General features: G+C 34.6%; 1 protein-coding gene across 9 annotated transcripts; it reads left to right on the forward strand.

Moving 5' to 3' along the window:
• Nucleotides 1-1,645: 1,645 nt before the first annotated feature.
• On the forward strand, nucleotides 1,646-27,236 carry unc80 (unc80, NALCN channel complex subunit). Of its 9 annotated transcripts, none has more exons than XM_018519877.1 (51): nucleotides 1,646-1,832; nucleotides 1,942-2,044; nucleotides 2,133-2,181; nucleotides 3,562-3,588; nucleotides 4,146-4,166; nucleotides 4,349-4,494; nucleotides 4,579-4,726; nucleotides 4,807-5,038; nucleotides 5,354-5,427; nucleotides 5,510-5,602; nucleotides 5,672-5,749; nucleotides 5,817-5,959; nucleotides 6,058-6,309; nucleotides 6,606-6,781; nucleotides 6,871-7,034; nucleotides 7,261-7,409; nucleotides 8,341-8,370; nucleotides 9,762-9,891; nucleotides 10,054-10,245; nucleotides 10,322-10,463; nucleotides 10,797-11,174; nucleotides 11,460-11,895; nucleotides 12,442-12,565; nucleotides 12,650-12,845; nucleotides 12,922-13,063; nucleotides 13,172-13,281; nucleotides 13,647-13,837; nucleotides 13,921-14,136; nucleotides 14,216-14,351; nucleotides 14,427-14,696; nucleotides 14,812-15,060; nucleotides 15,247-15,739; nucleotides 15,977-16,610; nucleotides 16,808-16,991; nucleotides 17,056-17,237; nucleotides 17,314-17,562; nucleotides 17,654-17,927; nucleotides 18,016-18,320; nucleotides 18,460-18,885; nucleotides 18,962-19,180; nucleotides 19,255-19,400; nucleotides 19,496-19,808; nucleotides 20,025-20,345; nucleotides 20,685-20,955; nucleotides 21,033-21,236; nucleotides 21,370-21,720; nucleotides 21,943-22,215; nucleotides 22,423-22,518; nucleotides 24,368-24,490; nucleotides 26,241-26,389; nucleotides 26,590-27,236. In XM_018519877.1, exons 2-51 carry the CDS (start codon nucleotides 1,959-1,961, stop codon nucleotides 27,184-27,186), a joined length of 10,590 nt encoding a protein of 3,529 aa, XP_018375379.1. In that variant the 5' UTR covers nucleotides 1,646-1,832; nucleotides 1,942-1,958; the 3' UTR covers nucleotides 27,187-27,236. The 9 variants fall into 9 exon arrangements, with proteins under 9 accessions (XP_018375379.1, XP_018375380.1, XP_018375384.1 ...); XM_018519878.1 differs by having other exon boundaries at nucleotides 5,513-5,602; XM_018519882.1 differs by lacking the exon at nucleotides 24,368-24,490 and adding an exon at nucleotides 23,106-23,118 and having other exon boundaries at nucleotides 26,590-26,668.
• The last annotated feature ends 431 nt before the right edge of the window (nucleotides 27,237-27,667 follow it).

Here is a 27,667-nt window from a genome sequence, read left to right on the forward strand (position 1 = left end):
TCTGAAAATAGACGAAGGAATAACGTATGCACGAGAAATCGTGTTCGAGTTGGATATGACGTTAAAGGATGTCGAGAATTTTCTCAACACAAAAGACTCACTGAAGAGCGTCTTGATATGAGGATAATGCACGGAAAGAATGATTTTGCTGAAATATTAAAAAATTTATTAAAATATTTATTTAAGTCAGATACAGATTTAAAAATAATTTTGTTGGACTATCAAAGTAATTATGTAGAACGTTTAAATTATTTATTAAAATGTTAAAACTTTTTACAGCATTTTTTATTATGTTCTACATAATTATTTTGATCCAACAAAAATTTCAGATCTGTATTTACTTAAATTTTTTAAACTTGAAAGAAAAGGGCAATAGGAGTCAGGCGAAGATAAAATTACGCAAATTCCAAATAGGAAGTAAAACTTACTTAGTTTATTATTCTTCTTTCTTTTTATCTCTTTACGAGAAATATATCACCTGATATGACCTAAGAATTATTCGAACTTCTGATTGTGGGGAGCTCACAATGCTAAGACATCCCTTGATCTTCTTAGGATTTTTGTTATACATAATTGTCTCTGAGAGGAGGGCTCAAAAGTGAGCCGAAACATGTAAGAGTGTTTGTTTGTAATAAATAAGTTTTACTTCCTATGTTTTTGGAATTTGCGTAATTTTATCTTCGCCTGACTCCTATTATTGTCCTTTTCTTTCAAGTTTTTGAATTTTAAGGAGTCTTTGTTAGTGGTTTTTATTTTACGTTTTAAATTTTTTAATTCTTCAACAATATTTTCAAACACAATAAGATCATTTTTTCTATGAAGATGTTACGCAACGAGGTGAAGCAATGGTGGGCGATAGAAGATCATTTTAAAGCAGATTTGTTATTCAGTCTTAATACATGATACCTGAGAATATATTGGTTCTATATCGATCTCATTTAAATATCTGTTATTTTTTATATCTTCTTTATTTCTTTACTATCATATATTAAGTATACTTTACATCTTAACTTTAATACATATACCCCTGATCGATCTATCATAATCTAACGGTACACACCCTCAAATGGTGGGTAAATTATGAGAAATTGCGCGTTCTTCGCCAGTCATTGCTCCACGCAAGGAAGATGGCCTCGCCCATCGTTATATCAGGTGCTGCTCGAGTAAATGGCTAGATGGACTAGGTGGGTAAATAGGTTGATGGGAACGTGGCGCGGCGCGGTACAACGCGGCGCGCTGCGAGGGGTGGTTTGCCTCCCGTAGGGGTGGTCCAGCAGCAGATTCCTGGGCTGATCGATGAAACGACCGGCGCATTAGATTTTCCGAGAGTCGCACGCGCATTCACCATCCTTTCCGCGAGGACGTGTGGGCGCATAGACCACGTCCCTTCAGTTACACGCTATCCCGGTGCCGGGGTGCATACCCGTGTCGCGCAGGGCATCCACAGGGAATGACGGAAGTGTGTTACTAGGCCGAGTGGCACGTGATACTCTCTCTTCTCGGTGCGGCGCTACCCTTCAACAACGTCATGCCCGGCGTCGGCGTTTTCCGACGGCTACGTCCAACACGCGACGATAATATTGCGCGATAATCGGCACTTTTAGTGGCGTGAAATGAATTTTATTCATAAGAGAGAGAAGAGCATGTGAATTTTGTATAGGAAGACGAGATTGTTTTTATTTTTACTCTCGATTCTTGCATGAGTACGACTCCGACGTTCCCCAATCGGGGATTGATCCACTCTGGCTGATGGAGTGTTGTTGACTCTATAAAGGGTGTGTGCAAGACGTAGGCGTATAAGCGGTTCAAGTTGGAAGGATCTGTTCTGCGGGGTAAGACACGTGGTAGCGATGGCAGCACCAACAGTTGTACTCTAATTATTACCACGCTCGCGCTCGATTAATTAAGTTACTCTTCATACGCGATATTAAAACATTTTAGTAATATTTGGAGCAATCATGGATAAACGGCGATCCGTAGACGGGGGAACGCAAGAGTATCCTTTGCCTATCCCGGTTCAAATGTTCCTTTGGCGTCTTATAAGGTCAGCTGACTCAATTTTTTATTACTTTACAAGAAAATAATGACGTGCTCGTATTTATTTTAAATTAAGCTTCTAATCTATTTTTCAGGCCATTCATTCGAGCTAAGCTAGGAAAACTTCACGAAGCATCTTGCATGGTAACAATTGACGCAATATTCTAAATATTTCTTAGACTGTAAGAGAAAGAAATGAAAATTGTTCTATTATTAAAGAGATTTAAATCATAATTATAAAACGTGAAAATTCAATACTGCGACTAACAAAGTCAAAATAATTAGTTAAATACGCAAACTATTCGCGATCGTTTCTTCTCGATGTTAATATAGTCGCCAATATGTTTCCAATATTATCGATTCTAAGACATCGATTAGGCGGATATTTTTGTGAATATAAAACCGCTTTTACTCTATTATACGAAAGAACTTCCATTTCTTCCGGTTTCTGCTTTTCTTAATCGTCTCTGCCGAAATAGTTGTATGCTTCTTGTTCAGAGCCTGCTTCACATGTCTACCAACGTGAATTTATTCTATTTCGTGTTTTCAATATATTTTGGATGACAATGTTTTATACAAATTGTTATACTGAAAAAAGATAAATACTAAACTTTAATAAATCGTTTATTTGAATAGTGCCAACTAATATTTACTTAACATGAAGATATATTTATTTAGTACGAGAATTATTAATTTGATTTTTTGTTCAAATAATGCCAATTAATATTCTCTAAACATAAAAATATATTTATTTAGTAAGAGAATCATTAATTTGATTTAACTGTCATTTCTTTTTATTAAATAAATATTCATTTATTGTAAGTAAATATTTAATTGACACTATTCAAATAAATATTTATTGAAATTTTGAATATTTTTCTTAGTGTACGTAGCACATCGTTACAACGCTTATCATTCTTTTAAAAACAACGTAAAATATAATTCATTGTTTTATATATTTTGCTCTTCATCATGTACATATATTTACGAAGCTATTTACAGATAATAAACCCATGGAAGATTTCAGGGTTTATGATGTACATTATAAATTGCATTAATTCCTTCTTTTTAAATTAAAGAAATGCATAATTTCTTGTATATACTTGATGGACATATTCTTTTCCTAGCTATCCCGTATCTTTAATTCTGTTGGTCTATTCAAATTTACTACGTTAAAAGTTTGGACGAAAACATATCTCATTATTAACAGAATAAATCGTCATCTATTATATATATATATATATAGAGAGAGAGAGAGAAACATGTTTTTAAATAAAACATTAGAAAAATAAATTGTATTTTGAGTCAATTGGATCCGAACAGACCAGTAGAGTTAATTTGTGTTAAACTTTAAGAACGATATATTGATTCCTACATGTTTTACGGATTTTATGTGAGAGCAATTGGAGATTACAATGCATACAGTTGATTGTTTTTACCTGTCAGTCGTTATGCAATACTTGCTTTACTCGCACTAACACAAAATATCCTCTCCACGCGGCCGCCTCCAAACGTTACCTGCAGTTCTGTCAACGCGCGCCAGGCCATCATGTAAGTTGGCGTTTAATATCTGCCTGTGAGCTTACACATAAAACTGCTTTCTGTGTTTAATGTATTATATTCTGTGATTTTTGCATTTCTCGTATGTTTGTTCTCCTCTTGAAATCAGACAAAAAGAGTATAAATGTACATTATTTCTTGATCACCAATCTAAAATGAAATCACAATATAATGAAATCAAATTTAATTGTATCTTTAACGTTAAAAAGAATATATCACTATTTGATTTTAATCTAGGTTGAGGCTTCAAAATTATTAAAAAAATTCATAATAATATTTACGTCGTTGTATTAAAAGTCAGTACACATACATTGTTCTAACACTAAATATGTCTATATCAATATCTGCATCATAATTAAGTAATTTGTATAATATAGTTACATATTTATTATTTATTAAGTACATTAATATATTACACTTAGTGACACTTGTTACAAAAATTACTGTTTTAATTTATTCGTTCTGTTAATAATATATTAAATTATTTCGTGTTAGTTTCGTCATTTTTTAATTAATATGGCTTATTTATTCCCAAAATGCTCGCATAGGAAATGAAGGAAGCGTGCACGGTTAGTATATGTATTTTCTAAAAATTATGAAAAATGTGTGTAATAATCAGTTATTAATTATAATTGTTAATTTACATTTTCATGAAGATGTAAAAAATATTAGTATTACATATCAAACACATAACTAATCGATGAGTTTAAAAAATGCTAAAGTTCCTTCAAAGCATTTTTTTCATTTATAGTGCCTTGAAAGGGTTCTAGTGCAGGATCTTCATAATGATTTGACACCCTCGTTGAGCGAGATATTGAGAAACGTGCCACGTTGGCGTTTGATTCAAGCCGCTCTTCCTTACGTTCTCCATGCTACGGCTAGTCTCATGCACAATAGGTGAGCCACACTTGTTAGTAGCATACAATCTCCAAACTATTCCTTGATTTTTCGCGCAATAATTTGTCGCCGTTAATCTTTTAGGAAAGACTTTCAGACTCTCGGCACGATGGAAACGACTCTTCTTTACATTCTTCACTGGATACTTTTGGATTCAGCTGAAGAATGCGCGGAGAACGAGGCTGATCCGTCAAATCCTTTTTTCTACTTGTTTCCGATACCTACCATGACTGTAAGTTACTGAAATTTTGCTTTTATACGTGATTTATAATAGAACTTAGATTGCAAAAATGATACATCCCTTCTTTCTAGCTTTTCATCTATCTATTTGCACCTCTGTGCAATCATCTAAAGGACATTGACTTCAAGACGAATTTACGATTAGAAAACGGCCTAAAAATATGGTCCGCCATGTACGAATGCCGTCATCCGGATACACCTTGTTTCACAGCACATTGTCGTGCTAAACCGCGCATTTATTGGAGCCAATCCTTCAAATCCGCCAAGCATCATATGTTGTCGGATGATGTTTTTGTTGGAGGAAGTGAGTCGCACTTTGATTAATTAAACAGAATTCTATATATTCGTATAGTGTGTGTCTCTTATTATAAATTATATAATAAGAGACCTGTTCTTTTTAACTGGACTTCTTGCACGGTTCATCTTTTTCCTTTTTTTCCTCTAACGCGAACAAAAAAGAAGGAAAGATGAGCTATGCAAAATATGTTCAACTAAAACGAACAGACCCAAGATATTTATTAATATTTAATAATATTGTTTACTGAATATTATATTTAATTTTTACTTTACTTTTAATTTATTTTGTCACCTTTCTCTTTAATTGAATATAATTGTTTAGATGTCGAAAGTCCACCTAGCCAATCGACTTCAGAACAAAGCGCTCCGCCGCCTTCAAAATCAGTTGACGAAGATGTAAGTTTGCAATCCAATAAGATAAATGTTATAAAAAAAGTTCTGTAATTGTAAACGAAAAGTAATTTTATAAAAATAACAGCAGCAACAGGGTACTTGGCTGTCCTCGCCAAAAGATACGGTTTTCCCGGAAACGATTCCTGAAGAAAGCTCTGGTGCAGAAGACGAGCACGTGGTAAATTTATTATTGTGATGAACATTAATTGAAAATTATTCAACAAATGATATATATTTTATTCGCTAGGTAATATTCAGATTACCATCTTTGAGTGAATCGGAGAGAATGCTCGATGGGGTAAAAGAAGTTTCTACCATATTCGCAGTGAGTTACACGAGGTAATATTTCGAGATTAAGCGCAGAGCAAATAATATTTTTGTGGCTACCACAGGGCGAAGCTAGTATCTTTCATGTCGCGATGGGCAGGACAACCTCCTCGAGATCTACGATAGAACAGTTTACAATAGAACAGGTCGCAGCAATTTCTGGATTGGACACGTGCAAACAGTACCATAAAAAAGCTACGAAAACCGGGTCAGTTAAGTTTCATAACTATAACATTCACATTTGATCATTAAACTGAATTTGATTATTAAAAATACACTTTTGTCTCTAAACGTCTTCCTGATTAGAGGAATGGACAAAGAGAAAGAGGAGAAAATTTCGAAAACAGAGAAAGAAACGCAGGAGACTTCGAAAACGCGCGGAAGTTTCTCAGTACAACGTCAATCTGCTGATGCAACCGAGCATACTACAGGCTCTACAATCGTGGATTCAGACGTTCGTGCGGCAACCTTTTTAGATGTAGCTACTTTGAGATGTCTGTTCGTGCCTCAATGGCAGGAGGAAGGTGTTCACTGGGCTCTTCAATTTTTCTATTATCGGTTAGTTATTTCGTACGAATTAAAATCAACGTTACTTTGTCAAAAATTAACATATGATATACTGATTGTTTTGACACAAAATATTAATATATAAAAATATAAGAATGATTTTGACAAATATAAAAATATAGATGAAGACAATAAAATGACAGTCTTTTAAGTTAATGTCTCTCTTTTTTTAGATACCGCTATATTAAAATAATTCCAATATACCTAAAAATAAAAATCTAAAAAAATGCAATTATGTTGAAATGCAATTATTTGAATAAATATATGATTCTTGATATGTATCGTAGGCTACGAAGAATTAACGAAGAAACCTCAGTGCAGCAAATGCCGCGTCGCCGGAGCAACTCCTTGCCTATTCCGAAAATCGAAGTCTCGATTTATCAGAGTCCCGAGAGTAAGAAGAAGGATGTAATGAAGGATTTCATAGAGATACCCGACACACGCGATGCCTCTTTAACAGCGGGTATGTATTCGTGATAATTTTTATGTCAAGACAAGATTCTTTTTTTCTGCTGTGTAGACTTGGTCACATTTTCAGAATTATATACGAAGCCCATGAAAGCGAATCGAGACATACCAGACGCGCCAGTGAGAAGACGAAAAAGCGCATGAAGATAGCCGATCTCAAGGCCTTTGTAGAAACAAAACTTCTCTCGAAATCAGAGAAGGCACTTGAGAAAATTGGCCAAGAAGAACCCAAGATGTTGTTCGAGCAGGTAAATAATTGAATGTTTTAATTGTTTGATAATAATTATAAGATAAGAACATGAAGAAAACGATTTTGCTAAAATATCTATAAAAATTTTATATAAAATATAATCAAATCCATCCGTAAATTTATTAGATTTTGTAATATTTTTTAACTATCTTTTTAAATCCTAGAAGTTAAAAAATCTGTTAAAATAGTATTCTAATATTTACTTTAACAACTGACTCTCTTAGGAACGTCATACAAGTCTTGATACTGGAGAAGATCATTTGGCTGCGACTAGACCAACTTCGGCTAGTTCAAAGATTTTTGAAGCAAAAGACATTGATTACATGAAGCATCCTACAAATTTAATTAAAGGAAAGAGTATGCCAAGTTTAAGGTAGGTGCTGCTAGCTTTACTCGAAAAAGAAAACAATAGAGAACTTTAATATTCAATACGTGATTTTTTTTCTTTAATTTTCAATCTTCTTCATTCACACATAAATACGCGCGTTTTACCGTTGTTCTATCTTACATAATTTTCGTATTGAATTACTTCTTTAATTTACTACAAATAATACAGTTTTGTAGAATTTCGCGTTTTCAGTTCTCAGTAAAAAGGCGATTATATAACGAGTATTTTTAAGTGTAAACATATTTTTATAGTCTAGTTTAAGAAGTTACAATATTATATTTATATCTTAATTATGTGATAATAATAATAGCCAAGAAGGACGTAGTTGTGTTTAGACTGTGTGCAATAAGAGATAAACGTTTAGAGCAAGAATTTTTTACGGGTATAGAAAAGAATCCAATGTTGAATAATAAACAACATATATACTTATATATGTATATAAGTATATCCAAAAATTTTTCTTGCTATTTTTATATTAACTTTAATTTATTTTTGCAATCAAATTATTAAAAACATAAAATTGAATATAAAATTTAAGAAAGTTTTATCCAACATTGACGATCTTGAAAGATGTTTTTGACCATAAATCGGGTGGATAATACTATATTTAGATTCAATTATAATTCTCCCGATTTATAGTATAAATTTTTTAGAGTTAAACGCAGTATAATATAAATTTTTTCGTTAAAAATAGTAACGATGTATCTTGATTAAAGTGATTTATGCTATACGTATTGGAAGCTAGATGTGATTAGCCTGATGTATGGTTCAAGAATATAGATCTCATATTCTCCGACAATTAATTCAGCGCTTAAATAACGATAAGCCTATCGTAATACTTGTGCGTAATGGTCTTTCTCTGTGTGTGTCTCTTTTCTCTCTCTCGTTCGCCCTTTCACCCCGAACTCGTGCTCAGCTGCTTGATTAACGAGCTGACCGCGGGAGGGTAAGTCATCAACGTCATTCGGAGGAACGTCCGTACTGCAGCTTCGGTTCACACGCTTTTTTTACGAGCTTTCTGCTTTCGGTAGGGCGCACTTTTATCCCTTAATAATTGAAAATCAGTATCGGGTCATCGGCAAGAATCCACGAAGGCACATGAGGCACATCACTAAACCCGCTCCGTATATCACTGGCAAATCTAAGTAATTTTTTAGTAATTATTTTTGTTATGTGATAATTTTGATTAATTGATTTTTTGATGTTAATTTATATTTTGTTAATTCTGTACACAAAATTGTCCCCTTTCTTATTCTCTCTCATTCTATCTTTTTAATATTTATATGTGGAGATAATAATTTCTTAATTCTTAAAATTAATGACTTATGATACTTCTATTTTAATTATATTACTTTATAACATTTAAATATATATATATATATATAAAGGGATGAAAATAAACAAGATGTTTCAAGTGAATTTAGTTCAGCGATGCAGGAAGGTATACATTTCATCATTTTGTCATTAAGTTTATTTTTAAATTTTTTAAATGGCGTTTAAACGCATTCATGTACAAGTAAATGCAAAACATATATATATATATATATATTATTTATATTTTACATCACAATAAAAGTATATCATGCACCAATTGAAATCCATTATTAAAATTAATAAATTTCACCTTATTTTCTTTTATAATATATTATTTTGTATTCCAGCATAATCCTAATAGATATAAATCAGATCAGATGATAACATTGTAGAAACATCCTAGTATTTTACATATTTATGCATGAGAAACATCAGAAGTTAAATAACGTTGCCCTTTAATCTTTTAATTAAAAATTGTTGTTATGAGGATATATATTTTAGTTTCTTAATAAACAAATCTCATCTAATCTGTTTTATTTTAAATAAATTGATATAACAATTTAAAATATATGATATTTTAACATTAAAAAATTTTTCTTAAATATTACAAAAAATAAAAACAGATAATTTTAATCCATCTTTTAAAAATTAAATTAACTTTAATATTTATTCAATACGAATTTTACAGTTTAATTTCTTTTTCTATAACTATTTCTATTAACTAAACTTCTATAACTAAACTATAACTAAAACTTTCTTTTTTTCTTTATATATTTAAAATTACCGAAATATATTTTTTGTTTTAATTATGTAATGCCTTTCAATTTGTAAGATTGAGATGATTGTATGGGCAACGTTGATACGAAAAATTAATTCATCGTGCATGTGAATAACAGGCGCACGATCGTAGATCGAAATCATAAAGACGAGACCGTAGTGCTTGACTAGGGCTCACATTGGCAAGTGGCATGAGGATATTTGAAACACTGTCGAATTAGACTTCTGATCTACACTGTTTTATAGGTACGTCGGCGATACTCGCATCGAGAGAAAGCAGAGTCAGTTTTATAGTCAGTCTTACACCGTGCCGAACCCTATTATCACCGTCACGGAACACACGCCAACCCCATCCCCCGATTACATGAAGCGTCAGGTAAAGAAACCTGCGATTTTCTGCAAAGTACGATCGCATGATAAAGTCAGAAGAGTATCTTTAAATTTATTTCTTCTTTTTTCCCACTTGTATGCAAGATACAATTTAATTAATAGTGTGATTGTTGTTAATTTTTCTTTAAGCCTCTTATTTTCTCTTCAGGGATCTATCGACAGTCAACTGGATGTCATCAGCGTTCAAGGTGGTCGTTTGTGTTCTGAGAGGAAACCGAGTCTCACGAGGTCCCAAACGGATTCTAATATCACTTATATGAGCGACGAAATACCAGAAGCTCCAGGCTCCTCGTGTTACATTACCAAAGAAGGTGATGTCGATCTTCAAATCGTCTTGAAGGTAATTAAAAAATACATATAATATTGCATTTTCTCAATTCTGTATAAATAAAATACACACGCTTTTTATTGTCTAGGCGATACATTTCGTTGCTTTGCGAGATAATACCTCTTGCACACCACGAGTTTGCGAGATTATACTGAACTTGATAGAACTTTTAATGGATATGGGAGTGATGAAGCATTGCCTTCGAGAGGAAGCCATCGGCAGTAATGCAGGCAAATTAAATTAATTAAAATAATTATACATTATTTGGAATGTGGTAGTATTTTAAATAACAATTTTATATTTTTAAATAATTTCTGTTTTTCCTATTCTTTCTTTAAAGAAATTTAACACTGGAAAGTAATGAATATTTGGAGTATTAAAAACACTGTTGTTCAGTATTAAAATAAGTAATTTTAATACTCAAAATAAATAATTAATTACTACTATTCAGTATTAAATTGAATTCCTATACTTACAAGATAAAGATAAAGTAAGAGAATTATTAATAATAATAACTTATTATATAATTACGTTCACTTCGAAGTCAATTTTATTTCTGCCAGGATCTGGTACAGGAATCGACAATAAGTCGGAAACAGGAAAAAAACAGGATTCACCAACAGAATTACATCAGGAACATGGGTACGATTCTAGTAAGAGCAATCCGACTGCTCACAACCTCCTCATGAATTGTGTGATCAGAGTATTGAGGCATTTAGGCTGCCCACACGGTTGCTTGGACGGAGTACGTGGGGCTCAGGCTGATATTTGTCGCTCCCAAGGTCAAACTATCCTGACAAAACTGCATCGCGCGAGTTCCCGTCAATTCTCGAGATTCTTACGAACTATGATACGAGAGCAACCGTTGACGGAAATCTTGGACTTCTTTCACGCATATGTCGGATATTGCGTTGATCCGAGTTCATTGCTATCGCCGCTTAGTGAGTAAATTAAATACGAATATATATATATTTTTTCAATTAAACTCTATTATACTTACTCTCTAAAACTTCAGAGTAAATCTCACTTTGAAAAGTGAAATTTCACTCGCAAAGATTGAAAATTGAGCCACTCTTTTTCAAGACTGGCTCAATTTTTACTCTTTGGTGCGAAATTCCGCTCCAAAGAATTTAAAGACTAACTTAAAGATCATTTTATCCTGTATAAAGAAAAATTGATTTATTGTTATTAATATAAAGAAGACATGTTCTTTATCATTTTCTTAGATCAGAAGAGAATGTCGGGAAAATCACCTGACGTGGCATCCCAAAGTGGATACGCGACGAACTTCGGTGCCGGCATGATCGGTTCCGGAACCGGCGGAAGTGGAGTCGGTACTTCGGGTGCAAGCGGCGGGAACGTCGCAACAGCAAGCGGCGTCGCGACGTCGTACAATACCGGCGGTTATGGAGCACGCGGTATCGAAGGGCAGATCATATCCTGCGTCTTTAAGGTCTTGGTGACGCGTCTCATCGGTTCTACAAAGCAGCTAAAGGCTCAAGAGAACATCAGCCTCTATTGTGATGTGCGACAGTTGATGACGTACGTCAAGGAGGCGCACGGTGGTATTTTCCGACGAGTCGCTCTAAGTGGAATCCTGGATTCCGCTGATCGACCGAATAAACGATGTAACAGCAATATGCAGACAACACGTGTCATAAGGTATGTGAATAAATATGAACATTCTAACTGAGGAATAATCGTCTGATTTTTTAATACAAACGATTGAGGTATCTTTATACCTTCATTAAAATCACTATTATAATATATTATATGTTATTAATTGTTTTCCGATTTATTAGTATTTGAGAACATTATGAATATGGATTTAATCACACAATTTTCTAGAAAAAGTAAAAACCAAACATTATAAATGGAATAAGCAAATTAAGTTATTATGACAGTATTGTTAAAACAAAGATTTTGATTAACATAACTTTTTTTATTCCAAATTTTATTGAAAATGTATATTTAAAGATTTGTAAAAAGTAGTTATAAAAAAAAAGAAAATGTAAAAAAATACAATTCCACTTTACAATTCACATTTTGTCGCTAAGATGTGAAAACATTCCAAGTGGTTATTCTCGGATTAATAATAATAGCTAATTGTAAGTGATTTTGTTAGAAAATATTATTTGAGAAGTGAATAAATGCTTTTTAAGAATTCTATTATAGGGTCCTTCTACATATTTAATATTAATTTCACAGACATATTCATCAATCGGATTTAGAGGAACATGCAGATATCGGGGGAGACACGTGTTACACCGTTGACGATAGAGGCACACGAAAGTTCCTCTTTAAAAAAAGGAGCACATCATCCACTTGCGCTGTAAATATAATAATAATAATAATTGCAAAATAATTACACTGTTGTCTGTCATTCTGTATAGTATTAAAAGGGTTAACTGGGTAGGCGGGATCGAATTTACAGAGTCTTCTCGAGACGGAATTGAGCGAGGAAAACATAAAGATTAGTCAAAGCCCGTTGGGTAATCTGCGTAAAAAACATCATGTGTTGACACCCAGGCAGAGCGAACGTAATTTAGGTATTCTAGGCGAGCCTTCTTTAGGACCGCGGAAATCGACGCGGTTTCAAATTGGTGGTATCGGTGAGCAGCAGGAATTGCACGTATCATTTGCGGAGCACTGTGAGCCATTATATTAAATCGTTTCGATCGGTTTTAGTTAATTGGTTCCGGAAGGAGTACAGTCGGACCGATTCTACAGATAGCCATGAAAGTAGCGAGTCGCCTACAGACGGTAGCTTTGTTAGGCAGCCCAGCTTCCATTACGGCCATCATCGCAGCGCATCGCGAAGCGGTCGCGGGTAAATAATTTATTTAAAACACTAATTCGTTGTTACGTGCCTACATAAATTATCCCATTATGTCAAGAAGTAAAGAAATTACGTATACATATTGAAATTTTTTCCTAGGGTTGGTATATCTCTGCAAAAGGCAAAACGTCGGATGGAAGATCAATTGAATAAAATCGGTTTTGGAAAGAATAAAAAGAAAGAAAGCATGGAAGAAACGCCCGGAAACTGTAAGAGTTATTTATGCTTGCATTTCACAGAAATTAATTTTTTGTATGGGAAACTAATCAGTTGTCATTTTTAGAAACATATAAGAAAAATGTCCTCTAAATAAGAGGACATTTGGCAGTTTTATTTATATATAAAGTAAAGACAATTAGAAATATTTTTATCATTATTAAATGTTTATAAAAATCCCAAATATTGCCAATCTTAAAGATATATACACCGAAAATTAAAAAAATTTTATTTAACATATTTTTTGACAAAAGAGGGACACTTTGGACATATGATTACATATAAATTATTTTGTTGTTACAAAACCGCGAATTATCATTTATTCACCATCCAAGTATGCACATCTGTTTTCTATTAGATTTCAGTCGAAAGAATTCTATGGAGCTCGGCGAGGTTTGTAGAGAATCCGAGTTCGTTGTACTGAAAGAGAGAAGATTAGTACCACGCTTCGCGGTATTTGAAGGAATGTTACGATTCTCCTTTCTTCTGGAGACCTGCCAACCAGGCTCAGTTCCCGATCCTCATCTAATGGCGTCGCTTCTAGATCTTGTAATGATTACACTTATATTTTCATACTTTATATTTTTGTAAAATGTAATAGAAATTAAATGTACTTAACTATGCGATTACAGCCATACGCGCCGGTAGTATCTCGCGCCTGCTTGATACTAGAATGCGCGCATTTGGTACACCAGTGCAACAAGGGCCACTGGCCCGCATGGATGAAGCACAATTTCCCCATGTTTCGACCATCTGTGCCGATAAACAGTCGAAACGCCTCTACAGCACTTAGACGCGTTCATGTACTGCAACGCACGGCGGGAAAATTATTTTATCAATGGGCAGAGGTATTTTTGAACAACAGACATTTGTTTTCCATCGAAAGAGTTTGTGATAAAATAAAAAATAAGATTGTAATTAAAACAGGCTATAGGAGCACGTTTGGAAGAGTTTTTAGCTGAAGATAAGCAAACCATGGAGCAGGTAACCAGCATAGTATCTGACGAGACCAAACAGAGAGATTTGATTATGGAAGATGAGGAAGAAGATTTTCTTGATGATGGTAACACTTGTGCTTAAAATATATGAGAATATCGATTCAGCAATCAGATAGAATATAATTAAGATTAACTTTCAGCTAGTATAAATAATTATGGATCCCAGTGTCCCTTCGCGTTACGTCTCGTCGCTTGCGTTTTGCTGTTGGAAGTGACGGCGTTTCTCAGAGAGACTTATCAAACTTTGCCGAAATCGAGTAAACTGTTAACGAAAGAACGTCCCCCGCCTTGGGAAAGAATGTACAGTCGAGAAGCGAATCGACGGTGGAGCGTGGCTTTGTCATCCATGGGCCATTCACAGGCATCCGCGCAGAGTCTTCAATCTATAGCTGGCGATCGCGAAGTTGTCGGTTAGTCAAGAACGATATATAATTAACGGGGCGCGTAATTTGAAATAAAATCACCTTGTTTTTCGGAAACGGCCACGAAGTATTTGACAGGCAAAAATATAAATTTATTTCATAGCGGAGCGCAAAATCAGTTTTGTCCTCTACGAACCCGATAATGAGTCTGAAGGAAGCAGCAAATCAAATGTTACAATTCAAGGTGAAGAAACCCAAAATATCGAGAAAGAGAAAGCAAAAAGGGTGCAGGCACCTCAAAATAGACCGTTCCTCCTTCGTCGCAGTACTGCTACAACTGGTTCGTTTAAAAAGAGAAGCCTCAAACTTCGTCGCAATACTAAGGAGGGCAAGGATACGGAATGCGAGGCGTGTAAGTAAAACATTAAAATAAAAATCGAAGCTAATGTGAATATTAATAATTCCCTATAAACATAATTAATTTTTTCTATAAATTGTTCTCTTAAATTGTAGATTAATATTGTTATGAAATTAATCTTATATTTATTAATATTGATAATTACATATGCGTTTTAATAAAATTATTTTCGATCTATAGATACAGTAAAACGCACAGATTCGATTCAATCTAACAGCAAGAGGAAAGTAAGCTCCCTGTCTGACAGAAGCGATACGTCTGAACCTGGTGTCGCTGGCGAAGTCAGTGGCGATGAATCGCCGGGCATTCTCAGCGACGACCAGCCGCCGGAGAGTCCAAGCGATAGCAACGAAACCGACGAGACTAATAAGAATTTCCCGTGGATGAAGGTGCTCGTGCAGGTTGCCAATTCCTTCAATTTTTATTGCTCCCACCAGAACTTCTGCCATCCTTTCTGTCATCGCCGACAAATGCGCGCTAGTAGTAGATTGATAAAGTCGGTGAGAAAAATCTATGGAGAAGAATTTGGTGTACTAAACGGTACGGGTTTATTCGACATTGACTCTGATAAAAAGGATGACAAGAAAGATAAACGCAGCCGCAAAGTATCTGATCAAACTAGCACGCAGGTATCACCTATTCGAAGGAAAGACAGCGTGGGACGCAAGTACAAGTAACCCAGATTTTTTTTCAATATGTTACTATGGATATTATTTTGTAAATTAAATACATATTTAACTTATTGAATATTAAATGAATATTCTGTATAAAATTAATAGAATATTATTAATTCACTAAATACTTTTGTCAATACACACAGATACTTAATTGTAAAAATCTCTAATCAAGATTTAGATAATTATCTTTTTCTAAATTACACTTGATATTAATTTGATGAATATTTTTACAGAATAGAAAAAAATTTGGATGGTTCTCAATCTGGTCGATTAACTCAAAGGGATTCTTCGAAGGATCTCGCAGAGCAAGACTCTGAAAGGGGCAAAGAATCCTTGAGAAGAACTACAACGAAATATGATATTGAACAAGATAGAGAGCCACCGCCCGTCTTGAAATACATAAAGACTCAAGTAAAGGACGCTTTTCATGCACCTTTGGCTACTTTAATCAAAGGGGCGGTCGTGATGACGGAAGATTTATTCGTGGAAGTATTGCCTGTCGCCTGGGAGCTCTTATTAGAATCCAATCAAGAAGTCGCTGCATCAGCAGCGGCACTTTTTATAGTATCGGCCGTGCGAGCACCGAACCAGGCCAGCGATTTGATGCATAAGGGCCTTCAGCACAATAACACTAGTGTGCGCATAAACGCCATTTTACGATTTCAAGTTCTGTGGAAATTACGATATCAAGTGTGGCCGCGGATGGAGGAGGCGGCTCATTTAACTTTCAAAGTACCTCCGCCAGGAATAGAATTTACTCTGCCTTCACCGAAGATTGGAATAGAATCCTTGCCGGTAGTGGATCCACCTTGGATGCCTCAGGTCAAAACAAAAGTGGAGGAGGTCACGATTAATCAGGAACATCATGTAAGTGAATAAATATTAATATTAACCGTTCAAACTGTTTGCTCAACTATTAATAGTTTTCGTAGTATTGTCATCAACATTTAAGCGTTATATATAATTATTTTGATGGCGCAAAACAAAATTATTTTCAGATCAAATTCTTTTAGATACTTTAAATACTGTAAATTAATAGACTATTTGTGCCGCTTCTTATTTAGAGATCTCTAGTAACCGCAACGAAAACGCGGAAGAAGCAGCAGACCGAACTGATCACGAGGGCTCTTCAGGCACAGGACGACAAGAAACGGGAAGAAAGAGAAAATTTTCTAATTACGACGATACCAATTACTGTACAAGCCGCTTACGAGCCCAGTCCAGTAGGGGATGATCATGGTGATGAAGGTATACAACCCATTTCTTTCTGAACATCCATTGCTTGCAATATTTCTCTCCTTTTTTAATAAAGGCAATGTAGGAGATGAAGATGCAGCTGAGACTGTCCCAAGGAATACTCAAACTCATCATAGCCAATCGGCTCTTTCGTTGTTTCCTTCATCGCTGTGTTCAGCGATCGTTCAAATTATTAATCTCCTGGATGATCCAGCAGTCTCCGATGATGGAAACGCGGTGTACGAAGTGGCATATCAGGCACGAACAAAATAAATGTGTAAGCTGTAATTTTACATGTTTTGTTATTTAATAATATTAATTTATTTTATATCAGGTAATCTGGAGTTGCTTGGTGGAAGATAGCGCGCTGTTTCTACGATACGTACTGGAACGTCTCACGAGAGAGAAGCAAGAATTAATGTTTAAGGTTTTGAGACATCTTATCAGATTTGTGCCGAAGTTACCGCAACAGGCTGCGTTCGCGCTTTATAATTACATTATTGGATACGTCATGTTTTACGTGCGTACTCCACACGAGGAGGGCCAAAAATTGATTGGAACCGCATTGTCAATTCTGTGGATGGTAAAACATAAACCTGTTTTTATTCTTTACACGTTTTTATTTATTTAGTCATTAATATAAAATTGCTAATAATGATTTTTGCTGATATCAGGTGGTGCACAGTGTACACGGCATTATGTTCAAAGATCTGAAGCAAATCCTACGAAAGGAACAATGCGATGCGTCAATCTTACTCACAGCGAACGTTCCGTCAGCAAAAAAAATTATCGTTCACGGTCCGCAGGATCCTGATGCCGGAGAAATACCCTCGCAATTTCCGGTGCAAGAGGACACGCAATTTTGTCAGATACTTCGAGAATCCTTGGACTTTTTTGGTATCGAAGAATCAAAGCATCACGAGTATTTCCTCGTGGATTACAAGACGCGTGAGTTCTTATTTCATTTAGCGATCTTCATTGTGCAATAATATTCCATTCCGTTAATATATTGCTAAAATTTTTCGTCAACTTTCAGATCAAATACACAATCCATCATCATACGTTAGAGACTATTATTTTTTCAAGAGATCTCAATTCCCGCAAATCGAACTCGTTCACATGAAGCAGGAGGATGCATTTAATGCGTTGCAACGGCAAGAATTAATGCACAAATTCGTAGAAATAGGAAAGGTGCTGTTGACTTGGGCGATTTTGAAGAATGTCGACATGGTAGTGCAAAGAGTTGTGTTTCTTCACGAAGAACTCATGAAGCTACCGTCGTTTCCGCGAAAAGCGCTAGAAGCTGACTTGGATCTGTACAAAGGTGGTGAAATTGGGAGAGTATGTATTTAAATTCTTTCTTATATACACTTAAACCTTCTCGATCTAATGATTTATATTAAAACGTTTAAATTGTTCAAAATAAAATACATTGTATTTTATAAATAAATTTTCTTCTATAAATTCTCTTCAACTTTAGGAACTTCTTGGGTTGGATGTGATGCATAAATTTATGTGGGTTAGATTGATCGCACGCATGTTTGAGGCCATGGCCGGCAATTTTGCATATTCCGGTGATATTCATCTCTTTCTAAACGTTCTGAATGGTGCTGTGATTATTCATAGCGAGGATTCCTGCATTCTACGCTACGTCGTAGCGACCTACATAAACGCTGCGCATAATTTCAAAAATATTTTCTCAACGAACGGTTACTTGCTAATCATGCCGACCTTACTGCAACTATACTCGACGCATCAGACAAATAAGCTCGTGACGACCACTGTCGAGTACGCTGTCAAACAATTTTATCTCATGAATCGTAAGCCCTTCATTCTACAGATGTTTGGCAGTGTTTCTACCATATTGGACACGGATATTAAAAGTGTCCATGGCGAGGCTCATAAGGTTTGTTTTATTGATAAATAAAAAAAAACATATATAAGTATTTCTGGAAAATAATATTGATCGTGATTTTATTAAGGTTCCATCTACGTGCCTGTTTAACTTATTAATGAGTTTGGAAACTCCGTCACCGGATCCACTTAATATAGGAGAATTAGTGAAAGAGGAGAAGCCCTTGAAAGCGATAGATTTTTGTTATCATGACGAAAACGAAATGGTCGACGTGCTTGACTGTATATCTCTCTGTGTGATGGTGATAGCTTACGCACCTGACTCGATTAGAGGCCAACAAATGCTGGTAAGGTGTTCAACATAATATCGCTAATTTAATTTCTATGTTATCAAGTGTGTAACATACGTTATATTTTACAGACAATATTGGAAGCGATATTGCCGTGCTACGTTCGGCAAATCCAATTACCCACGTACAATAAGGAAGGCAAAACAGAAAAGGAGATAATAAATCAATTAGCTATTGCAGTTAGAACATTAGTCAACAATTCTGAAGCGTTGACAAAGTACGAATTAAATTCATCACTTGCTTCTCTTACAATGTTCGCTTCTTTTCAAAACGCAACTTAATACAAAATTAATACCTCATTAATTCTCACAGATATTACAATGGCCCGCAAAAATTGAGTCCTGAACATAAAGGTTCTAGTCAAAGAAATTATGGCAAAGGCCCGTATTCACCTGGTTTTGATTTCGAAGAAGACACTCACACGAAATATATAGAACATTCGAAAACTCGAAATTTTTACGATCGAGACGAGGATTTTCATAAAAACGAGTTCAGGAGACCGCGCGATACTTTGTTAAATATGGTTGGGGACTTTGTGGCTCGTTGTACTGTTCGTTTAGTAGAACTTAATAGGAAGTCACAGGACGGAAAAACTATCGAATTACTGGATTCAAAATGTCATGTGGTAAATTAACGATTATCTTCATGATATATATTTGCAATATTGAATTTATCTGTAGGAAATAAATTTAATTTTAATGAAATATTAACAATATTTTATTAAATCTTTATTTTTATCAAACATAATTTTTTGTATTTTTATTTTTTATATAATCATATATTTGCTATTACAAGAAATTTATGTAAAGAATTTAAAGCGAAAATAATTTTTACTGTTTAGCGCTTAGCTGATATCGCTCATAGTCTTCTGAAAATTTCTCCATACGATCCGATCACTATGGCTTGCCGCGGTCTCAAGCGATACATGAACGATATTCTTCCTTCAACCGAGTGGGCAGCCGATGAAATGAGACCAGCGTTAACGCTAATTCTTAGAAGATTGGATAAAACCTTCAGTAAAATACACAAGAAACCATCGATTAGAAGAAATACCGATTGGGCTGCTGCAAGTGATCTTTTGAAAGGGGTTTACGAAACTCTGTCGAAATGTCCATACATTGCGCACTTTCAGTATTTGAAGACGTTGTTGACTACATGTCAGGTAGATATTAGAATTATTTCACCTGTACAGAAAAAAATGATTTTACTAAAAGTATTAAAAAATTTAACTATATGCAAATCTAAAAGTAACTTTGTTGGACCATATAAAATAATTATGTATAGAACTCTCAAGCTGGTTAGAATGTCAAAACTTTTTGTAGCATTGTTAATTATGTTTGAGCGTCCTACATAATTATTTGAATAATTGAACAAAATTATTTTCAAATCTATATCTAGTTAAATTTTTAGATGTTTTAATAAAACCGTTTTTTCTATGTATCATTCAAATCTACTTTAATTTAATTAAATTTCAATTTTAATTGATCGTTAATTTTTTCAGGCTTTAATTGTTGGAGACAATCTATCTGAAGATTTAACTTCAGCTTCCACAGCTGCTTTAATGAGCAAGCTGCCCGCTCCACTTCCGCCTCCGCATTTTTGCTCGACGGTGTTACGTTTGATTGCTCTACACGTTATATCCTTTGGCGAGGGATACTCCTTGGAAAATGTTCTCGGTGGTCAAAACATGTTCGCTACTCAAACTCGCACGGAAAATGCGTTATTGAACTTGTTGATACCATTGTTTCTCCGCGTCGGAACTGGGAGAAAAGGTAAAAAGGAGCATTGCAAAATTTGGAAAAACAACATTACGAATATATAATGTTATTTTAAATTGATATTTCTTCAGATGTACCAAAACTGAAACAATCGGACATCTCTTTCGCTTTAACGACCGTATTAAACGCGCTTTGGCCGCCGGGTGCAAAACCGATACCATTAACGATGCAAAGACCACCGACAGATACAAGAACCGGTAGTATAACGTTCACCTCGAGAGATCCGAAGGCTCTAATGAAAACATCATTAACATTATACCAAGTTGCTTTTCTGGGTAAGATTTACATGAAGAGAGTAAATTTTTCTTTAAATAATATTGTTTTTTTGATTTATATAAAATTATCGTTATGTATAAAATGTATTTGTTGTTTTTATGAACAATTCATATCTAATACCCGAGATTTCAGCGCTCAAAATAATGACGATATGTTTCGAAACCGAGCTGAGAACGGAGTGGCGGGTAATTCTACGTGCTATGCGTCTTCTGAATAAGCGCAATGAAGCTTCCACATATCTCTGGAATTTCATAGAATTTATTGTGACACACCGCACAGCTTTATACATTCAAATGCTTCCATTCATTGTTTATAAAATCGGGCAAGCGCCGATATCCGAGCACGAACGAAATATGCACACCATTATACGCGAGAAGATCAATGGAAGTAGTACCACTGTACCAAAATCGCGAGGCACGCTGCTCATGGATCTTATTCACGAATTAAAGAATCTAAAACAGGAAATTGAGAATCGAAAATGCGGTTAGTATTTTATCAACATTGAAAAACTCAATAATCACATTCACAAACTTCAGTATAAATATTTTTTCCGTGTCTTTCATATTCATCTTTATCGTACTTACTCCAATTATTTTATAGCAAATTCAAACATGTATTTAATCTTAATTAATTAAAATATTCATGTTAAAACTTAAAGTAACTAACAATCTTTCTAATCAAATGTTTTGTAATTTCTACTTACAGATGAGATGCAACCGGAACCTAAGAGAAGCGTGGTGGATATGCATCCGATAACCGAAGGCCAACCGCGTACTCAGAGACCATCTCTGTTGATGGATCTTCTGACTGGTGATTTAGGATCGAGAGCTCACATAAATCGTACGCCTGCTGAAACACCAGTGTCTCATTCCACAGTTCAATCGCAGTCTCATTCGACTCAATCCAACACGAGCAGTACTGTTAAAACAATGCATCCCACTCAAGTAACAGCACCGCTGAACGGCACTCGCATTGGTGGTACAACAATCTTTTGTTCTTTTTATCATAAGCGATTATCATAATATCCAAAATATCATAATAGATATTACGGTAAACCTACAATCAAATTAGATTTTTTAAAAATACAAATACATCAATAAATATAATACATTATTGCTGCCTGCTATTTTCTTGATTTTTTTCATGTATTTTTTCCATAATCCTAATAATATTTTGCAATTGCAGGATCCGTATCGAGCACCAGCGGTGGATCTACCTTGCGTGAAGCAAGTGACACAGTCATCGAGGAAACTTGTGTCGAGCAGCCACCGTCAACGACAGGTATTCCATCACTTTCGAGAACCCTATAAAGAAGGTCCCAAATTATCGATTACGATCGATGCGACTGCAAGCCTCTCGCATAAGTTTCATTATTATCGTACGTGCAGTCAGTACGAAGAATCGCTGACCACTACCACAGTTGGATCGAGCCATTGTCTATAGACCACTGCCAATAGTCTCTATCTCTCCCTTTTCTCTCTGTCTCACTTTCTTTCTTAGCAGCGATGAATCTCTTCCTTTACATTCGTGGTTTCTCACGCTGTTCTTGCATAATGACGCAATTGTCTTCACTTTATTTTCCCCTTTACAGCGAGGCTTGCAACTTGAAGAATTTAGTCGTTCGCCTTTCGTTTAAGAACGAAAATTCTCGTCTCGGATGATAGCAATGCCGTCTACATCATCGAGAAAAGATTTCTCAATTAGTCGTATATCATTTAAGGCGTCGTTTTAAGGAATAAGTTGTTTACGCCTCTCTCTCTCTCTCTCTCTCTCTCTCTCTCTCACTTTCTCTCTTTCTCTCTTTCTCTCTCTCTCTCTCTCTGGTCGTATTATTGACACATTGATCATTACGTTACTTCCATTGCTAGCTAGGGAACGGAGGTAAGCGGACCGATTCTACAACTCAATCAATTCTAACACGATCTATAATATATATCCTGCTGGTGTGTGCCCCTCTCACGCTTAACACTTTTTTGTAATTTTGATCATATCGATCGCTCGTCCTGTTTCTTGCGTCGCCCTCGGTCTTCGTCCACTTCTTGTTGCCTCCTTAATCCATTTTTACCGTGAAACGAGATTAAATAGTGATTTAAACAAATTATAATGTAATTAAAATATGACAGAAATTAAAGATCAGATCAGTAAAATTGTATAAAAATATTATTGTATAATAATATAAAAAGTTCTTTATAAAAATTGTAGAATACGCAATCTTGTTTCACAGTATTTTCTTTTAGAACACTGGTATTCTATTATCGTCTCCTGTCATCACGTTTTATACGCAAACTCATAAGGAACTTATTACATAGCAGTATTTAGACAATGGTAATGTCCAACAGTTGGTACCCTACTAATCGTTGAGTAGTCACTCTCTATTACGTAGTTGCTTCGATGTTCTGTCGCTTTCTTCCTTTACTCGACAGCACGAAACTACTAACTGTCATTAATTGTTTTCGCAGTTAATTAACACGACGGCAACATCTATCGGTATCGACAATTCCATATTGACACACTCAATTCCAGCAGTTTTCTTAGTCCAAAGAACACATTCAATTGATTTGAATAAATTCTTCAGATATCATGAAAATCTTTCATTTTGAAATACATTATTATTGCTTGCTCTGGCACTTATAATACAGAGTATCGATTAATATACTTTTTCTAATCGAAGCAACATCGTATAGGTTACAGCAATTTATGTAACTAGTCACGCGTATGTTAATATTATAATATTTTGTCTAATTGGAATGCTCATTACGTCACCATCTACCATTTTTATCAAGTAAAATCGTGATTATAAGATTATGAGATCAGGATATAAATACAATATCATTTTATTACTCATATAATTTTAAAATGCATCGAGAAACATAAAATTTTATATGAAATTTCATGAATCGCTCATAAGCTATAAATTCAGGTGACTTTATTTTCAGCAAAATCATTTAAGGCATTACACTTTATCGCATCAATTACACTTAACCAATATTCCCAAGACTCAGGTTCGAAGTGTGCAACATTGACACGATGTACGATCGTGAACAACGTATCAACGATGACTACTATATCGTGGTCTGTCTTACTTGTTATCCCTCCCCTCATATTAGACGTTCGATGTGGCATGTTTCAGATAGATTCCAATCATCTTCTACTAGCGATGAACGTAACCATGTTAAGCTTCATTCTATCTTACCTCACCAAAAGGCGCCAAAGCTGCGCTTTGTCTCTTCCGTAGAGTTTAGAAACTCATCAGGTAAATCCCTGTCCCCGCTTTAGCTTATACACGATATACATATTTATTAACATGTCCCTTGAAAGACTTCATCTCCTTCTTCCAACTTGATACAATATCTGAATATTACTGCAAAAATTAATGAATTGAAGAAATTTACAGAGATTTATTCTAGAAGACTAAACTTTTCTTTAGTCTTCATTCTCAAAAATTAAAAGCTTTGATCAAATTAATCGATCAAAAATTTGACTTTAAAAATACATTATATTAAAAATATAACTTGGAATTACAATTTTATTAATTCGTCTGCAGTAATACCGACATGTCACACAAATATAAGCCACTTTTCATTAATAACATGACATTACCGCGTTCTTATTAAACAAACAGCTTTAAACAAAATTCCAAGAAAAATGCAAGATTGTAGAAAATATTTCTTCTGTTTGTTACATCTATTTTAGTTGCATTTTGGTTATTCATTTTGTATATATATAACATCATTATATACAATATCATTTTTATATATATCATTTTCATATATAATATCATTTTTTATCAATACATTAAACTTGAGAAATTACTTAGAAATTACATTAAATAGAAATAAATTCGTAGTTTAGATTTTGCAGATTTAGTTAAGCTTTTGCATGAAGTAAAACCCATAACGTAAATTTGAGGCACGTCAGTGTCTCATGCCATGTCTTAGTGCCGAAACACTACCGTGTCTCCAGATAAAGTTTTAATTAAACTGTATAAGTTACGCTTTTAATTAGTTTATTAAAGTAAGACGAAAGCTAATTATGTATTGCACTAGGTTTTATTCAATTAACCAAAACAGTATTGCTATTATTTACATCATTAACATTTTTGCCAAAAAATAGAACTTATATTTCTGGAATGAATAGAATAATTTAAGAATAGAACCATTCAAATATTATGTTTAACACATAATGTAATGACTACTTTGTTCCATTTCTTTTTTATATTTAATTAACTCTATCAATTTGCAAGAAGTTTGTTATGTAACTCTGACATAAACATCTTTCCCTCTGGTATCTGATGCACAGACATGTAATATGTGCATATCACAGTATTTTCACGTTGTCACTTCCGAAGCGGAATTAAAATAATTTGTTTCGCAAATACAATCTTGCATGCATATAACAGACACTGTAACATTTTCTATAAAAATATTAATTCTGATTTTTAACATGCAACTTACATGCAATACCGTATTCTACACGTATAATAAAATCTCTCCATCATTATATGTCAATCTATATAAAACATTCTCTGTACAGTAATCATTTCTAATCAATGTCTGATCTTTTTATATTCATCCGTGTTTTTATGGGCATGGAAACATTTCAATTTCTCAAATTGAGGCACATTCTCTCTAAATATCAAAGTTGAAATATTTTGTTTCAGAATTAACGATCGATCTAAATGTCACTCGATTCCATAAAGAATACACCCCTAATTTTCTATGTAATGTCTAATCTCTGTCGAGAGTCACACGTCTAAGAATGTATTAAAAAACGATAAAATAGAATATATTTATAATCCTAAAAAAATTTACTTTGTACTAGAGATGTACATAGTGCCACGTTACATCAAGCACGGAACGCGGTTGTAAAATATTTCCTACGCACTTCAAAAACAATCTTGAATCATACACTTCGAAAAAGGAGCATGAGTAGATGAATCGTAGAGTAGAATTCGTGAATAAGACGGTAGACGCGACATGTGTGATCGTCGACTGTCCCGCCAGGAGAGACGGTGACGGGCCGGCTAAGTCCAAGCAGTCCGACCGAAGACAGTTCCGGAGAATTACGTACCGACAAGCCTCGCTTACAACGTTCTATGGGCCAAAGCAAGAAGACCTTCCGCTTAAGAAAAAGTCGAAAGAGTCACATTGAGGTGATAACATTTACATAAGTTTTTTTCAGTGTTCCCGGTCTCAAGTTTCCAATCATTATTGAATTATAGAATTTTTTAGTTTTCCCCATACAGCTTCTCGATAGTTTTCATTATCACCGTATTTTTACTTTTGATTATAATTTAATTGATTATTTAGTACATTAAATTCTACTTTACTGACATAGAATATTATCTTTCAGACGACGCAGACAAAGTTGGAACAGTTGGATGCAGCCCTCATAGAACAACCAACGAGTCAACCGAAAGCGACAGAACAGACATCATCAGCAGTGGATCCGCCGCTATCATCTAACATTCCATCTAATTCCTCATCCATTCGTTCCAGACGAAGTCAGTCTATTCGCAAATCGGACGGAGACAAAAACTCCAACGTGCCTGCAGATCAGCAGCCTTTCCATGGAGCGGCGTATCAGCACCATCATTGTCACTACTTTCATCACCACGTGCATCCTCAGGTGTCAGATGTGTCTTGGGACGAAGACACATCTAGTACATCTGGATATCGTGAGTCATATAGTATGCAGATCGTATCATTGGACGGTACTAATACTCGTCCAGGCCAAGCTCCGCCTTTGGCCTCACCGGATCTAAATGACATGCCATCTACGAGTAGCACGACCACCAATTACATAGCTTTCGATGGCAGTTCTCCAGATTGCTCGATGAATGGTAGCGGAGGTGAGAAAACCGCTCTATTAACTTCAAGTCAGAGAACGACTTCTCAGCATTCTTTATTGATGGTCTTTCCAAATCAGGACGAAGATACATTAATATAAATCACAAAATTCATTGATACTTGATTGAGACTGATAATTTCATACAACCAGAAACAAAAATTTTAAGATAATTGATAATTCAAACTAGTATTTAAATATCGAGAATAATATGTGAGAGATTATAAGATCATTTAATTTATTTCATTCTTAAATCTTTCGTGACTAATGAAAACTTATGTATTCCATTATAATTTAGCATAAAAATGTTTTTATATTTTAATACAATTTATTTGCTTTTTTGCAAATCGGGGAAGTGAAGCTATATATCTCAATAATTGGATTTTGTGGAACATATGTATTCTGTTAATTTTAGTATTTTTGCAAGATAGCCACGATATAGTATATTTTGAATAGTCTTTGAAAAATCTTTTAATAAGATTGTTAAGCAAGCAAAGAGATCAAATAGAAAGCGATTCATAAAATCTAGCTCGTTTGATCACATTTGCATTTCGATGCTTTTAAAGAGTTTAGTCTAGGCATT

This window comes from Trachymyrmex cornetzi, unplaced genomic scaffold, assembly GCF_001594075.2.
Source record: "Trachymyrmex cornetzi isolate Tcor2-1 unplaced genomic scaffold, Tcor1.1 scaffold85, whole genome shotgun sequence".
Lineage (NCBI taxonomy): Eukaryota > Metazoa > Arthropoda > Insecta > Hymenoptera > Formicidae > Trachymyrmex > Trachymyrmex cornetzi.

What these genes read in the sequence shown, in the direction of transcription:
- unc80 (XM_018519877.1), top strand. Translation starts at nt 1,959, where the DNA reads ATGGATAAACGGCGATCCGTAGACGGGGGAACGCAAGAGTATCCTTTG. An exon ending in AAATGAAGGAAGCGTGCACG is followed by an intron (nt 4,167 to 4,348) that starts GTTAGTATATGT and finishes TTTCATTTATAG; the next exon opens with TGCCTTGAAAGGGTTCTAGT. An exon ending in GCTAGTCTCATGCACAATAG is followed by an intron (nt 4,495 to 4,578) that starts GTGAGCCACACT and finishes TTAATCTTTTAG; the next exon opens with GAAAGACTTTCAGACTCTCG.